At 40.1% G+C, this 14735-nt stretch overlaps 1 protein-coding gene and 1 pseudogene across 1 annotated transcript in view; one reads left to right on the forward strand and one right to left on the reverse strand.

The window, feature by feature from the left end:
* SDCCAG8 (serologically defined colon cancer antigen 8) overlaps nucleotides 1-14735 on the reverse strand; it is a 354236-nt gene that overhangs the window by 279788 nt on the left and 59713 nt on the right. The window contains exon 7 of the mRNA XM_006898076.1: nucleotides 13989-14177. Coding sequence (XP_006898138.1) covers nucleotides 13989-14177 — 189 coding nt within the window. The remainder of the gene's footprint in view (nucleotides 1-13988; nucleotides 14178-14735) is intronic.
* On the forward strand, nucleotides 4694-13057 carry LOC102871029 (annotated as a pseudogene).

Below are 14735 nucleotides of genomic sequence, written 5' to 3' on the forward strand. Positions count from 1 at the left end.
TTTTACCTTCCCATGATTATTCAGTATTTAAAATTGCAGTTATTAAACTATGACATTTTGGGTGGTATACCATTTTGAGGATAGAAATTAAAGTTTTGACATGGTATGGAGTTCAAGGGGATAAGCTGAATAACTGGTAGTAAGTTTTGTGCATTTTTTGTTTAAGAGTTAAAATGAAAGTAGTTTTGCTTGAAATGAGGGAGGCTTAATACAAGCTGAAGGTCACCCTGTGGCACTAAGGTGTTCCCTAGGAGTCAACATTGTTCTTGGTTTGTATCAACTGAATCCCTCCCTACAGAGATTAGCATATAGAGGAACTTGTCCTTATCTGCGAAAGAGTTCGCCATTATCCTTTATTTTTGTTTTGTACTTCCATATGATTTTACTTTGCTCACCTTCCTTGTTATTGGTGGGTACTCAGGGAGGCATGGATTGGGGCCTTCATCATGGGAACCTTTGGCCCCTGTTTTTCACGCTATTTTATATCAAAAGATTAATTAAATCAATCCATGTTTGGAACTTACTGACCAGGACCTTTAACCATTGTTTAATATTCCAATTGGAAATAACGATCCTAATTCTAGGGGAGCATTAACTATGGAGGCTCATTGGGCTTTGAAGGAAGTTCAGGATTTTATCTCTTCCTGTTCTCTCTTGTATAAATCATAGCAGAAAGTTATTGCTGTGTATTTTAGATGCTAAAAGGACTCCTACTGCTGTATTCTGACAGAATGCTCTTTTAAGCTGAATTCATTTATCCCGTTCACCTAAAGAGGTTTTGTGGACTTGCCCACTGGCTGTATCTCAATTAATATCACAGTCAGGAAAGACAATATTTTGATATAAGATCTTATGAAATCATTGTCCCTTATAATGCTTTACAAGTTAATTGGCTATATCAATATTGTTCAGAATGGATAATTGCATTAGCCAATTATCTTGGTCAAATTACTCATCATTATCCAATTCATTTATATTTCCTAAAGTTTTTGTTTATCAACCAATTTCTGATGCTCTTGATGGATCTTCCTGAGAAAAGGTTGTTTTTGAACCAATTGGAAATCTTTAAAACAGTTAAATGCTCATCATTTTCAGCATACTAGCCAAATTAAAAGCTATTGAGCAAGTATTAATAATTTACCCTCAGTTTATAGTCTAAAACTATGTATATAGTTTTATATATAAACATATAATTTATACAGTTAATGAATTTCCAATTATTGATGCATTTCCAATTATATTATCAAAACAAAAATTCTATAGTTTTATAATTTCTTCATATACAATTGTTGATAAGACAAAGAGATGGTCATATTTTTGTCAGTCATATTGAATCTCATTCTTTTTGCCAGGACCTTTAGTGAAATAAAATAAATTGGCTAGTAAATGAATAATGGATTTTAATTTAGCAAAATCAAAACAATTTCATCATAGTCATTATGCTATAGTGAATATTTACATGGGGTGTCTCATATTCTGGAAGAGTTTGTTAAGTATACTGTACAATCATGTGTAGGGTGTTTGTCTCTGTTACCTGTTCCACATTTTAGGGTGAGTCCTAGAGGATTATTGTGAGATTGTGTTTGACAGGTGAATGCAGCTCACACTCCCAAATTTGAAAGATTGCAAATTGTTCATGTTATTATTAATATCAGTTCTGGTTTTGTGGTAATATCTTGTTTATCGGGAAAAGCAACTAAATACGTTGTGGAACATTGTTTATTAGCTTTTCTATGTTGGAAACTCCTAGAATAATCTAGATTTATAACATTCCTAGCTACACCAACAAAAGTTTTCAAATTTTTATGTGTCATGGGGCTGAGTTTCCTTACAATCCTTAAAAACAAGGTATTATAGAATGTATTCTTTCTACTATCAAAAATCATTTTTAATAAAAAGGGGAAATTATTGGAATACTATATCCCCTAAATTAAAATAATTATATTTCTTACTTACAATTTATTTTAAATTTTTAATTTTGGATGACTATAAAAGGTCTGCAGCAGACAGACAATGGTGATACATACAGTAAAGGTATACTGAAATTAAATAGAAGGATGCATTAACAAAGCAATGAAAAAGACCCGACCCTGCATTAATATGGGGTTGAGGCTATGTTTGTGTTTTTCCATAGAACTCTGAAAGTGCAAAGTGCCTTCTTGAAAAGTTTGGTATACTCTGCAGAAGATGTCTTGTCTGACAGAAATAAAGATGGTGATATTGCTGACTCTGACAATGAGGATTCAAGCTGAATCTTAAAGGACATATGTTCCAGATCTACCTTTACTTCACCCTCTCAGCTGGAGAAAAATGGTACTGCAGATTTGAATTCGTATGATTGGGCTGCATCAAATAAAGTCGAAGCTAAGGATCAGTAGAAGAAATTTGGACTATTGATATGAAGAATTTTCAAACTGAATTGTGAAAATTAGTTGTTAGTATGGGATCTATAAATATTTTCTGTATACCAAAAGATAAATGTAAGGGAGATAATGTCACAAGTGACAGAGACATGTCATGAGGACCTGAACCATATGTCTTATTGATTGGTAATAAGGTAATCACTGGTGATTATCCAAAATTTAAGTAAGTTGTTCCCGTAAAATTTCTAACTATATTAGCTCTGTTACCAAAGATGATTCAGTTATTCTAAAGAATCCTCCTCTTGTTATGACATTGGTAAAGTTAAATGGTATTTGGTACGATAATAAGGCTTGCAAATTTTAAAACAGTTATATAAGTTATCATTAAGAACCAAGAGAGCTGTAGGACTTGTTATTGTAGAAATTGTTTCTCTTATCCCTATGATTGCTGCCGTCTCTACTTCTGCTGTAGCTTCAACACAAGAAGTCCACACAGCTAAGTTTTTAATTGGGTTAGTGCATATTGTGACAAAATTTAAAGCAAAAGAATGTATAATCAATCAATTATGGCCTAAAAGTTAAGGGGAGGTGGTCAAAGACCAGTCACTCCTTTTGGAGGCCCTTAATAGGCTTTCTTTTGCTTATTTCTTTTGGCCCCTGGGCAATTCAGAGGCTTACATGCTTTATCAAGCAGCAGGTCAAATCCATAGCCTCCTGTCCCATACAAGTCTGTTATCAAAGACTGCAAATGGCCGATAAAGAAAATCCTCGATGACACAGGCTAATGAACCAGGCAGCCAGAGACAGGTAAGAGACACTGGCCCCTGTTTCAACCTAAGACAGGTGCCCCGCCATAGCTGCTGGGTTAGCCCATGACGGGTAAGATCAGTAGGTGCAGTGTCCAACCTAAGACAGGCGCCGGTTTCATACATGGTCAAACAGGAGAGCACCAAAGGTAATCCTGTTGTGCTTTTGCAGTCTTCAAATAATTATCAAAAAACAGGGAGAATCTGTTGGAGACTGCTAGTTCAACCTAGCTGAAGCCATTTTGTAATTCTCTAAGGACATGTCTGGACATGTTGCCCCACCCTGGGAGGATAGGTTTCGGTTTACTGGGAACGCCCTGCTAAGTTTCTGTTTACCAGGTAACTTTCAGCTTACTGGAAACGACATGTTATTTTCCCCCATTGTGTACTTCTCCTCCCCCCATTGTGCTCCTATATATACCCTGTGAATGCTTTCAATAAAATGAAGACTTGATTGGAGATTCGACTTGTCTTCCTGCTTTTTGTGCCTCCTGTTCCCCCCATTCTCGTTCTTCCCCTCCTAGGGTCACCGCTGAAGATCCCTATGGGCCGGGGCACTAGATTATTTGAAATTGGAATGAAAGAGTTTAGCTTCCTCTGGATCAAAACATTTTCATAATATCAATTTGTCTATCTCTGACTACTGAACCACAGAAAATCCTCAAAGATAAACCCACAAGTGCAGATGCCTAAAACTCGAGGTTCCGCACAATTACACTAAAAATCTTTGTGAGCACCACTAGACCAATAGACAGTTAAGATTCCAACCTTCCATAAACCCAGAGCCTCCAAATGGATCAGAAAAAATTCCTACATGACACATGCACTTGCAGCCATCACGGCAAGTCCGCATTCTCCACTTTGTTGCTACGCTTTGCTTTTCTGTTTTAATTTAGCCTAGACCAAATGGCAAGAAGCTGCACTGCAATCTTGAAGGCACGTGTTTCAAAATCATCAGCTGCTCTGCGGGAGAAGGATGAGCAATATCCTGTGCAATTAACTGCCTCTGAAAACCCACTGGAGGGTCAGCGATGGCTTGGTTCTAACTCTGTGGTACACAACACACACACACACACACACACACACACACACACACACACAAATACACACACAGAGAGAGATCAAATAGCAAGCACTCAAAAAAGGGGAGGGAGCAGCAGCAGCTCTGAGTGGCAGCCTGTCCTCAGTACACATTTCTTGTCCCACCCTCGCTCTTGTAACTTTCTTGATTTAACTCCCACTTTCAATCCCACAAGCTCTACTTGGCCCTTGGACTAATAATGTCCTCATTTTCTGGCTCTCAATCCTCCGGGTTTTCCTGACCAGCTGCAGGTCTGCCCCGCAGTGTCCAGTGCACCGGGCCAGCCCAGAGCCAGGCCCGAATCAGTTGGAAACTGGACAGATGCACGTGATCCATCAGCATGAGAGTGAGGGGACGCTTCTCTAAGCGAACAAGTTCTACAGCAGACATTCTGTGATTGCTCAACTGCATCACGTGAATGTTCTGACAAGTGCAACGGAGGCATGTGTTTGCAACAGAGCAAGAAAATAGCTCTGATGCAGCAACATTTTATGAACCAAATCAAAGAGCAACTAAGGCAGAAAGATGAGGTAAGAAGTTTGCTGTCAGCTCTGGAATGAAAAAGTGAGGACTTACACAACCAGGCAGCATGTAACATTTAAGGAATTTAGTGCAACAATCAGAACAAAAGGAACTGGAACAGTCTCTCAATAATCCTGGCCATATGTTTAAGACATGAGGGAGAGAAGTGGCTTGCTGTTGTTGTTGTTGTTAGGTGCCAACGAGTCGAGGACAACCCACAGAGGTACTATGAACAATAGATCTGAACCCTGTCCTATCCTGCACCATCCTCATACTTCCTGATACATTACAGTCCATTTATGCAGTTACTGTGTCAATCCACCTGATAGACAGTCTTCTGCTCCTCCGCCAACCCTCTGCCTTACCAAGCATAATGTCTCTCTCCAAAGAATAGACCCTCCTAGCAACATATCTGTAGTATGTGAGGTGAAGCCTCATCAGTCTTGTCTGTAAAAATACTCTGTCTGCACCCTCTCCAAGATATATTGATTCATTCTCCTGGCTGTCCAGGGATGCTCAGTGCTCTCCTCCAACACCACAGCTCAAAGGCATTGATTCTTCTTCTGTCATTCTTATTCATTGTCCAGCTCTCAGATGCATAGCAAGTGATTGGAAAGACCATGGCCTGAATCTGAGGCACCTTAGTCCTCAAACTGACATCATCACTCCTCAATAATTTGGAGAGGTCCCCAACTGCAGATTTTCCCAGTGCAACGAATCTCATGATTTCCTGACTGCTGGTACCAAGGGTGTTCATCGTGGTTCCAGTCTGCTATTAAGGAGGCAACAACTTTGCATTGATATACTAAATACCTACAATGTGCCTTAGAATTCCTACATTACCCCACAATTATTAGTACTATTTAAGTATTATTAAGGAGTAATAATAAGCATCATAATTGGGCTTTAAGAAGAAAATCTAGAAGGCTGACTGTACAAACTGCCTTTGTTCCTCATTTCTGGGAAATTCTTTCAAAGCCTGCACAGGACTCTGCCAATGATGCATCCCCCAAATCACAGCAAGATTAAGGCCTCAAGGCACTACAGTTCTCGTTGTTGTGTACCATCAAGTCGGAACCCACTCATAGCTGACTCTTCCGCAGGTTTCTGGAGCAAGTAAACTGCATGGGAGGAGACTGCCCATCTTCTCCCATGGAGCAGCCGGTGGACCTGAACCTCGTGCCTTTCGGTTGGCAGCATGATTACTTATCACTGAACCACCAGAATTCCCTAGGATATTACAGTAGCAATTACTTTTCCTTTTGAAAAATAATATTGACACTTCAAGTATTGTGTGCTACAGAAAGGAATTTAGTATCACTTCCTCCTCACCTTGGTTACCAGTCTAAGACATTTTGATCATTAAGCCAAAAAAAGGAAATTATTGTTTCTTTCACTTCTGACATGGAAAGAGTACAAAGTCTGAGTAAAATGGAGAAGTTCAGACACACTATTAAGACTCCAATTGTTGTTGTTGTTATGTGCCGTCGAGTCACTTGCAACTCATAGTGATGCTATGTACAACAGCTCTGAACCCTTCTCTATCCTGAGCCAATATCTGTCTCTGACATACCTACTCCCACTACCCCAGTCACTGAGTCAAATCATCTCATCCAAGATCCTCCTCTCCTGCACTGTCCTGCCACCTCCCAAGCATGAAGTCCCTCTCCAAGGACTGGTCTCTCCTTACAACATGTCCAAAGTATGTCAGACGAAGCCTCAGAATCCTTGCCTCCATGGAACAGCATGGTTTCACCCTCTCTCCAGGGTGAACCTGTTTGTTCTCCTAGCAGTCCATAGGATATATTCAATACTCTTCTCTTGAACCACAGCTCAAAGGCATCAATTCTCCTTAAATCCCTAGATACCATCCAGCTTTCTGGTACATAGCAAGTAATTGTGAAGATCATAGCCTGGATCAGGTGCACCTTGGTCTTCAGACTGATATTACTGCTCTTCAATAATGAGAGGACCCTGACAGTAGACTTTCCCAATGCCATTCACCTTTTCATTTCCTGGCTGCTGATACCAAGAGTGTTGATTGTGAAGCAATCTGAAACTTTGAGCAAGCAATTGGCCCACTGGTGAGAATCTTTGTTGAGCTTCAATCCATATTGAAGGCTGCAGTCCTTGACCTTCTGCAGCAAATGCTTCAGGCCCTCCTCAGTTTTGGCAAGCAAGGTTCTGTCATCTGCATAATGCAGATTGTTGATGAGTCAATCTTCCTCTAGTCCTAATGTCACAATCCTCTTCATAGAGCCCATCCTTCCAGATGATCTGTTCTGTATACAGATTGAAAAGGTAAAGAGATAGTACACGCTGGCATACATCCTTCCAGATTTTGAACCATACAGTGTTTCCTTGCTCAGTTCTAACGACTGTCTCCTGGTCCAAGTGTAGGTTTCACATAAGCACAAACTAATGTTCTGGGATTCCCATTCTTCTCAGAGTCAGCCACCGTTTCTTGTGATCTCTACAGTCAAACACTTTTGCATAGTTGATGAAACACAGACATTTCTAAGGTACTCTCTGCTTTCAGTCAAGATCCATCTAACATTAGCCATAATATCCCTAGTTCCATGCCCTCTTCTAAACACAGCCTGGGCATTGGGAAGTTCTCTCCTGATGTGCTGTTCCAGTCATTTTTGGATCATTTTCAGCAGAATGTTGCTTGCATGTGATAGCAATGATATTGTTTGATAATTTTCACACTCTGTCAATTTACATTTATTTGGAATGGAAACAAATAGAGATCTCTTCCGGTCAGTTGGCCAGGTGGTTGTCCTCCAGATTTCTTGGCACAACTTGGTGAGTGTGTTCAGGGCAGCATCTGTTTCTTGAAATATATCAATTAGTATGCCATCAATTCCTGGTGTTTTGTCAATTCCTTCAAAGCAACTTAAATTTCTTCCTTCATCACCACAGACTCTTGCTCGTATGTTGTTTCATGAAATTCTTCTGTGTCGGCCAATTTCTTTTGGTACAATGACTCTGTATACTTCTTTCATCTTCTTTTAATGCTTCGTTGTATAGCCCTGGTGTGTCCACTTGCCGTACTGAGGTAACCTGTGGTTGCTGTGAAGATGAACACTGTGACACCAATGTGTGAAATGTGATAAATGGTTATCCATGGTGGACAGTGTTTGGTGGGGCTCCCCGGTTAAAACAAGCTAGGAAGCAGGAGTGGCATCCGCTTCCATAAATAGCTTGCCTCCAGAAACCTATGAACCTGGAGAAAATATGAAAGTCATGCAAGGGTCGAGGACTTTCATTCAAAGGGTCACTATAAGTCCCCTACAACTCGACGGCACTTAACAATAACAACATCATTTCATTTAATATTCTTCCCAAAGCATCCTTAAGTATTGCAACTCTAGGCTTGAATTTGTTCTTTACCTCTTTCAGATTAAGAAATGCCAAGCGAGTTCAGCCCTTTGATTTTCCAACTCCAGTGTTGTATATCTGGATTGGAGAAGGCCAAGGTGAAATCTTTCACCATGTTCAGCCCCAAAACTAGTTAAACACATTGGCCCTGCCCGCCATAACTGAAGACTTCAATAGTAATTTTTAAACATTACCAATGTTTCAATAATTAAGTACAGTCTCTAAAAAGCACTTAAAGTTGTAACAAAACTTCAGACATTAAGGATAGACTTGTCTCCAAGCCCCACCTGATACCCGATCCCCTCCTTATCAACTGCAATACCCATTCTTGGGTAATAGATTCAACACAGTACGTGCCAAAGACAGCAACAAAGGACCTTAAGCTGGTGTCACAACAGCATACTTCCAAAGGATCCAGAAATTCTTTTGATTTCTTGTACTTGAGGAAAAAAAATGGTTTCATTTTAATTCTTTGTAATCTCTAGGAAATACAATGATAATAGTTCACTGAGGGAATCAGACTTCTAAATAAAACACAAATAAAAGAGTCAGCATCCTGCATGAATAATTTGAAAGAATGACACACCAGCTTAGGTTAAGACAGTCTTAAAAATTCCTATGGAAATTAAAAGCAGAATTCTGCCCCTGGATTGTGTTATTTAAGTAGAACATAAGCCAATTACATAATACTAAGTAGAGCCTAGGCCAAGGCCAACAAGGTAGGATATTGATTTCGAATGGTTTAAAGGCCAAGAGTTCAAATTCAGGATAGAGACAAAGGATTAACAAAAATAAGCAAGAATCTAACTGCTACGAGACTCCAGACCTGGAATCAATGTGAACACTATTTCTTTTCTTTAAAAATAGTTTCATAAGACTATGTTATGATTGTATGGAAGGCAATATAGTAGATAAGAAACCCTTCTGTGTTTTACTTTTTTGGTTTGGTACTGCTAGTGTAAAGGAGGTTTCGTGACATAGAGCATAATGTACTGGGCTGCTAGCCAAAAGGTTGGCATTTTGAATCCCTAAACTGCTCCAAGGTAGAGAGATGGGCAAACTCTTCCTAAGATTTGCAGTCTTAAGACACCAGATTGAGGGTAACTAATTTTCCAAGTGGAATAAAAGCAGTGAGTTTGGTTTTAGTGCACTTTGGCTAAATTATTTTAGTTTTCAACTTTGTCTTTTTAATCTATGCGATTTTTAAAGTAATTGTTTTTCTTAAAATTAACTTTCATTCTATTCCCTTTGTAGAACTGATTAGTAATGTTGTTAAGGACCTATTTGGCTTAATACTTTCAATTCCAACACCTTCTTCCACTTCTCCAGTGGTTATAATCACTGTTAAGTATTTGGCATTTACTTTTTCAAATCTTTTTCTATGCTTTCTAATGCATAATTATGACCCTAGGAAAAAAACAGTCATGTGCTTGTGTGTGGACTTTTCTCCTCAGACACACAATTTCAGGCTGGGTGCAGCATTAGCTATCTTGGGTTTTCTGTTCAGTTCAGCTTTGGTCTTCCTTTCAACAGAAGATATTGAAGAGTATCTCAAATTAGTACACATGGAAAGACCTCATTCTGGGTTTTGGTTTTTTTTAATTTGTTTGTTGTATATGACATTTCATAGTTTGATTAAATCCTGTTTAATTTTATTTTTCCCCCTCTGGGCACAATTTAGGCTGTTTATACTATTACAAACAATGCCATAAAAAACACTCCTCTTAAATGCCTCATCATGTCCATGCTTGAGTTCTTTTCTTAGGATATATATGAAGTGTGAATACATGACTTAAGTATTTATGAATAGTGATAAATTAAGTACATCATCACCAAGGTTTGAAAATACTCACTCATGCCCTTACTAACTTTGTGATGATCACTCCCTCATTTTTTTTCATTATTAATCTGATGGGATGTTTTAAATATTTAAATTGCTTTCTCTTAAGTGCCTGAAGACAGAATACTTCTGTGCTGACACTTTCCCATTCACTAGTCAGCACATCCCCCTCTTTCTGTCCTTCGAGATCCAGCCAACAGGTGCTCGAGTTGCACAGATCATTTGTGCTCAAAGACTAACCAGAAGGGAGCTCTGTTGGTCTCGTGGTAAGGATGTGTGTTGTCAATGCAAGGACAGGTGGTTTGAAACTATCTGCTCTGTGAGAGAAAGTCAGACAATTTTCCAACTCTGAAAACCCATTTGAGGGTCAGCTATGAGTCAGTTTCAACTCAATGGTATATAACAATAAACTGTAACAACAACTAATCTGAAAGATGTGAGGCTTCTGAAAGAAATTCTGCTTCTCGGAGGTGACAGCCATGGAAACCCAGCCACGTGTTTTCTCTGGCATGTTCTGCTCTGCTCTGCTCAACAACAGCCAGGAGGTGGGTTAAAGCCAAAGCCTGACTTTTGTTTTAGCTTCTCAAGGAACATTTTACCCATGGTTTTACACATGGTTTACAATGTTTCTCAAGGAACATTCTTACTCTTTTGTTACACATGGTACTAATATTCTTCTCAGTCTTTCAATGTAATGTGGAGAATTTTGTTTGTGAGAGGTTCTGCTCTGTATTATTTTTAAATCAACCATACTGTTCTTCCTCTATACTTAATTGCTTTTCATGTTATGTTTTAGTATTGTAATTAGACTAAAGTAATAAAGACATTTTTCTTGTATCTTCTTGTAGTACTCTTTTTTTTTTTTTTTTAAATATTTTAGGGAGCTCTGGTGGCCTAGTGTCAAGAAGCTGCACTGTAATCCCAGAGGTATGTGGTTCAAATCCACAGATGTTCTGCTGGAGAAGGAGGGGCAATCTCCTCCTGTACCAGTCAGATCCGATTTGACGGTACACACCCATACTGCCTCTTAAGTTAGTCATGTGTGGAAACCATAGCTACGAGACTTAGTGACTGTACTTGGAGTACACCAGGCACAGAAAGATTTTAATTGAGGACTAAATAAATGGCAGGAACTGCACTAATATAATACCTTTCAGCCTTCTCAAAAGAGCTCCTCAAAATAATCTTGTGAGTTAAGCATTTTTACCTTTGTTTTTACAACAAGAAAACTGTGACACAAGAAGTCAAATGAATTTCCCACACTTGCATAGTCAGTCAGAGGTAGTGCCAGGATATAAATCCAGGCAGTCTGCCTTCAAAGCCTGTGTTGCTATCTCTGGGTCATGCTGCTGCACCCCAGTCCTGTTGAGGTCAGGGTGGTTCCCGTAATCAAAATAATCATCCAAGGCTGAAAGAAGTAAAGCAATGTGCCCAGAAGTCAAGATTTGGCAATCTGACTTTACCGACCTTCCACTCCTCCACAGCAATTGCAAGTGGAGGAAACCTGACTGCTAAGCAATGCTGCCTCCAGATATTATAAAGCCATAGCTGAAAGGAACTCAAGGACAAAGTGGGGTGGGGTCGGTGATAAAACACTTTCAAGAGGAAGTATGTTTGGGCTGCTTAGCCTGAGCACACAGAGAAGGAACCTGGAGGTTAGAGAGGAACAGAGAGCACAGAGAAGACATAGGATTAAACCATCATTGGACTACGACTGAAAAAAATGATAATTCTCAACCTCCACCTGTAATAAAAATGCTACAGGAAAAGCTTTCCACTGGAGTAATGTACATAGACCCATAGTTATATCCAGAATCGCAGCAACTCAGCCTAGATGAGAATTTTTAGTACATAAAACTAACCTGTAGCTTCTCTTAGTCAACTGTCAATATTAAAAGCAAAACAAAATCTACTGTTAAAGAGTGGATTCTGATTCACAGTGACCCTGTAAGCCAGCGCCCAAGGTGGTGAACGTTTACCAAGCAGAGTGCTTCAGAGCAAGCTCCCACTAAGCAGCCGGTGGATTTCAACCACCACCCCTTCTACAAGCTATCCAGTGCTCAAGGCAGTGTGGCACCAAGGCTCCTCAGTAGGTCTTTATTCCAGTGCACTCCTAGCCTTCCTTTAGGCATACGGTGAACATGTGGTCATCACTCACCCACTTACCTTACAGGGAGGGGAAAGGAGGCGACATGAGGGCTGCGGGGCTGCTGGCCCCCAGCTGGAGAACTACCTGGAGAAGGATGAGAGCTGCAGAGTGCCCAGAATGATGAGTGGCTATCCGGGCTGCAAGTGGGACAGAGATAGTGAGGATGCTAGTGAAACTGACCTGGCAAAGCATGACAAAAATGACCATGGAGACATGAAGGAACACATGGTTTGGCACAGGCCAGCATCTCGTAAGAGACACTGCAGGAGTGGCAGGAAGGTATACAGGAATATCAGAAGAGGATGCAAAAACTAGATGAGCAGTACAAAAAGCAGGTACGAAATGCAGAACTGAACAAGTAGACAGAAATTACAGAAAAGATGGCTGCAGTGGAAGAATTGAAGGACAAGTGGGTGGAGCTGAAAGAGAGCTTGACTGCTGAGCTAAAGAGAAGACGACCGAAAGCGAGAAGCCCACCACGGAGTTGACTGGAGGTTCTATGGGACTGAAATCCACCATCCTGACCAGAAAGTTGCCCTGTTCCCATCCCAGATGAGAGAAGGAAGCCTGTTCCCACCCAGCTAGACTACTTGTTAACAGACAAACAGATTATGGAGGATCTGAGAACCTTAAATAGGCTTAAGCCACCTGAGAGACCAGTGTCCCCATCTTCTCCTGAGCACATGCTATCACCTGCAGTCTCAAGCCCAGAGAATTAAAGCTCAGAGAGAAGACGGCTAATTCTACCACAATCACGTGTAGTAGCACAAAAGCCAAGCCTCCCACGGGGAGTCAAAGGACAGCCAGGACGGCAGCTGGGTCATTAGCTCCGTTGGAAGCAATGGTGTCTGGGTGGGGATGAGCAGGGACAGCACCAACATGAAGATCTACAGGGGTCAGCCCCAGAGCTAAACATTAGTGATCCACCAATGAAACAAAAATAACTTACTTCAGTAGGAATTCAGCTTTGGAGCGTGGAGGACACTGCTGAAGATCCTGCAGGACACTTGTGGCCAGTCATTCCTGTTCTGGTGTCTCTCTGGCCTTAACTTCCTGGCTTCTATCACCAGGGAACCTTCTTTTCTTTTTGGGGGGGACCCTCTTATGTTCAGGAGATCAGGATCAATTTACTGCCCTATTTGGTTTTTTCCTTGTATTTTTCTATTTAATTTAAAAAAGCCCCCCAAAACCCAAACAACAAACCATAAACTCCTTTGAATTAGAAAACAAAACTACAGTAGATAATCCAAGAAATGGGGATATTATGAAAACTCCTAAACGAATTCATGTTTTGTTAAGAATACAGTTGAACTTACAGTAATAGATTAACAGAACTGGGCACACGTATTGTTGTGTATCCTTGAGTCAGAACAGACCCATAGCTGAACCTCTGGCATATTTTCCAAGGCAGTTAATCACATGGGAGAAGTGTGCTCAACCTTCTCTCAGGAAGTAGATGGTGGATTCAAACTGCATGTCTTTGGGATTGCAGAGCAGCTTCTCACTACTAGGCCACCAGAGCTGGGCAGGAATATAAAGGTTATCTAGTTCACTTCTCTCACATCACAAATGACAGTGAAACTGAGAGAAATAAAATTACTTGTCCTCTGTGCCACGGTTACCTACACTAGGCAGAACAACCTGCTCTATCATCAATTAACTATCACAAAGAGACCTTTTATTTGGTTTTTTAAATATTATTGTTCATGAAGGGACCTTTTAAATGTCATTTTATTTAAAGCTTATATTACTGACATCTGAGTTAGCATGGAGATAAAAACACAGTGCCCCCTTTAAAAGCACACTTCTCTGAGCTAAAAACTCATGTGAGTAGCATACTCACTTTGTCAGTCTTTCAATGGTCTGGATGTGGACGTTGTTATGGGTTTGGGAAAGAACCGCATCATGCTGAGCACATTTCAGACAGAGCCCACCGACACGGTTAGAAACATTAGCAGCAAGAAGGGAATCTTTATGCTTCAGTCGCTCTTGAAGATCTTCACATTTATTCTGATAGGCAGCTAAGTCCTTCCTAAAATGAGAAGTGACAAAAATCAGTTCATCACTACTTTCAAATACTGTTAATAAATATTACTGGTAGCTACATTTATAACCATGCAAACCTCGAGTTGCTATAATCAAGGAGGCTTTAGGAAGAATATTAAATGATCAGGAAGTATTAAAAGAAGATGGAAAGAATATACTGAATCATTGTATTGAAAGGAATTGGCAGACAGAAGAATTTCATGAAACAACATATAAGCAAGAGCCTATGGTGATGAAAGAAGAAGTTCAGGCTGCTTTGAAGGAAATAGCAAAAAATAAGGCCCCAGTAATAGATGGTACACCAACTGACATATTTCAGCTAACAAATGCTGCCCTGGATGTGCTCACCAAGTTGTGCCAAGAAATCTGGATAATAACCATTTGGCCAACTGACTGGAAGAGATCTATATTTGTTCCCATCCCAAAGAAGGGTGACCTAACAGAGTGTGGAAACTATAGAACAATATCATTAATTTCACATACAAGCAAGATTCTACTGAAGATTATCCAAAAACGACTGGAACAGCACATTAGCAGAGAACTG

Source organism: Elephantulus edwardii, unplaced genomic scaffold (genome assembly GCF_000299155.1).
Source record: "Elephantulus edwardii isolate Elephantulus edwardi_28Jun2011 unplaced genomic scaffold, EleEdw1.0 scaffold00219, whole genome shotgun sequence".
Taxonomy (NCBI): Eukaryota; Metazoa; Chordata; class Mammalia; order Macroscelidea; family Macroscelididae; genus Elephantulus; species Elephantulus edwardii.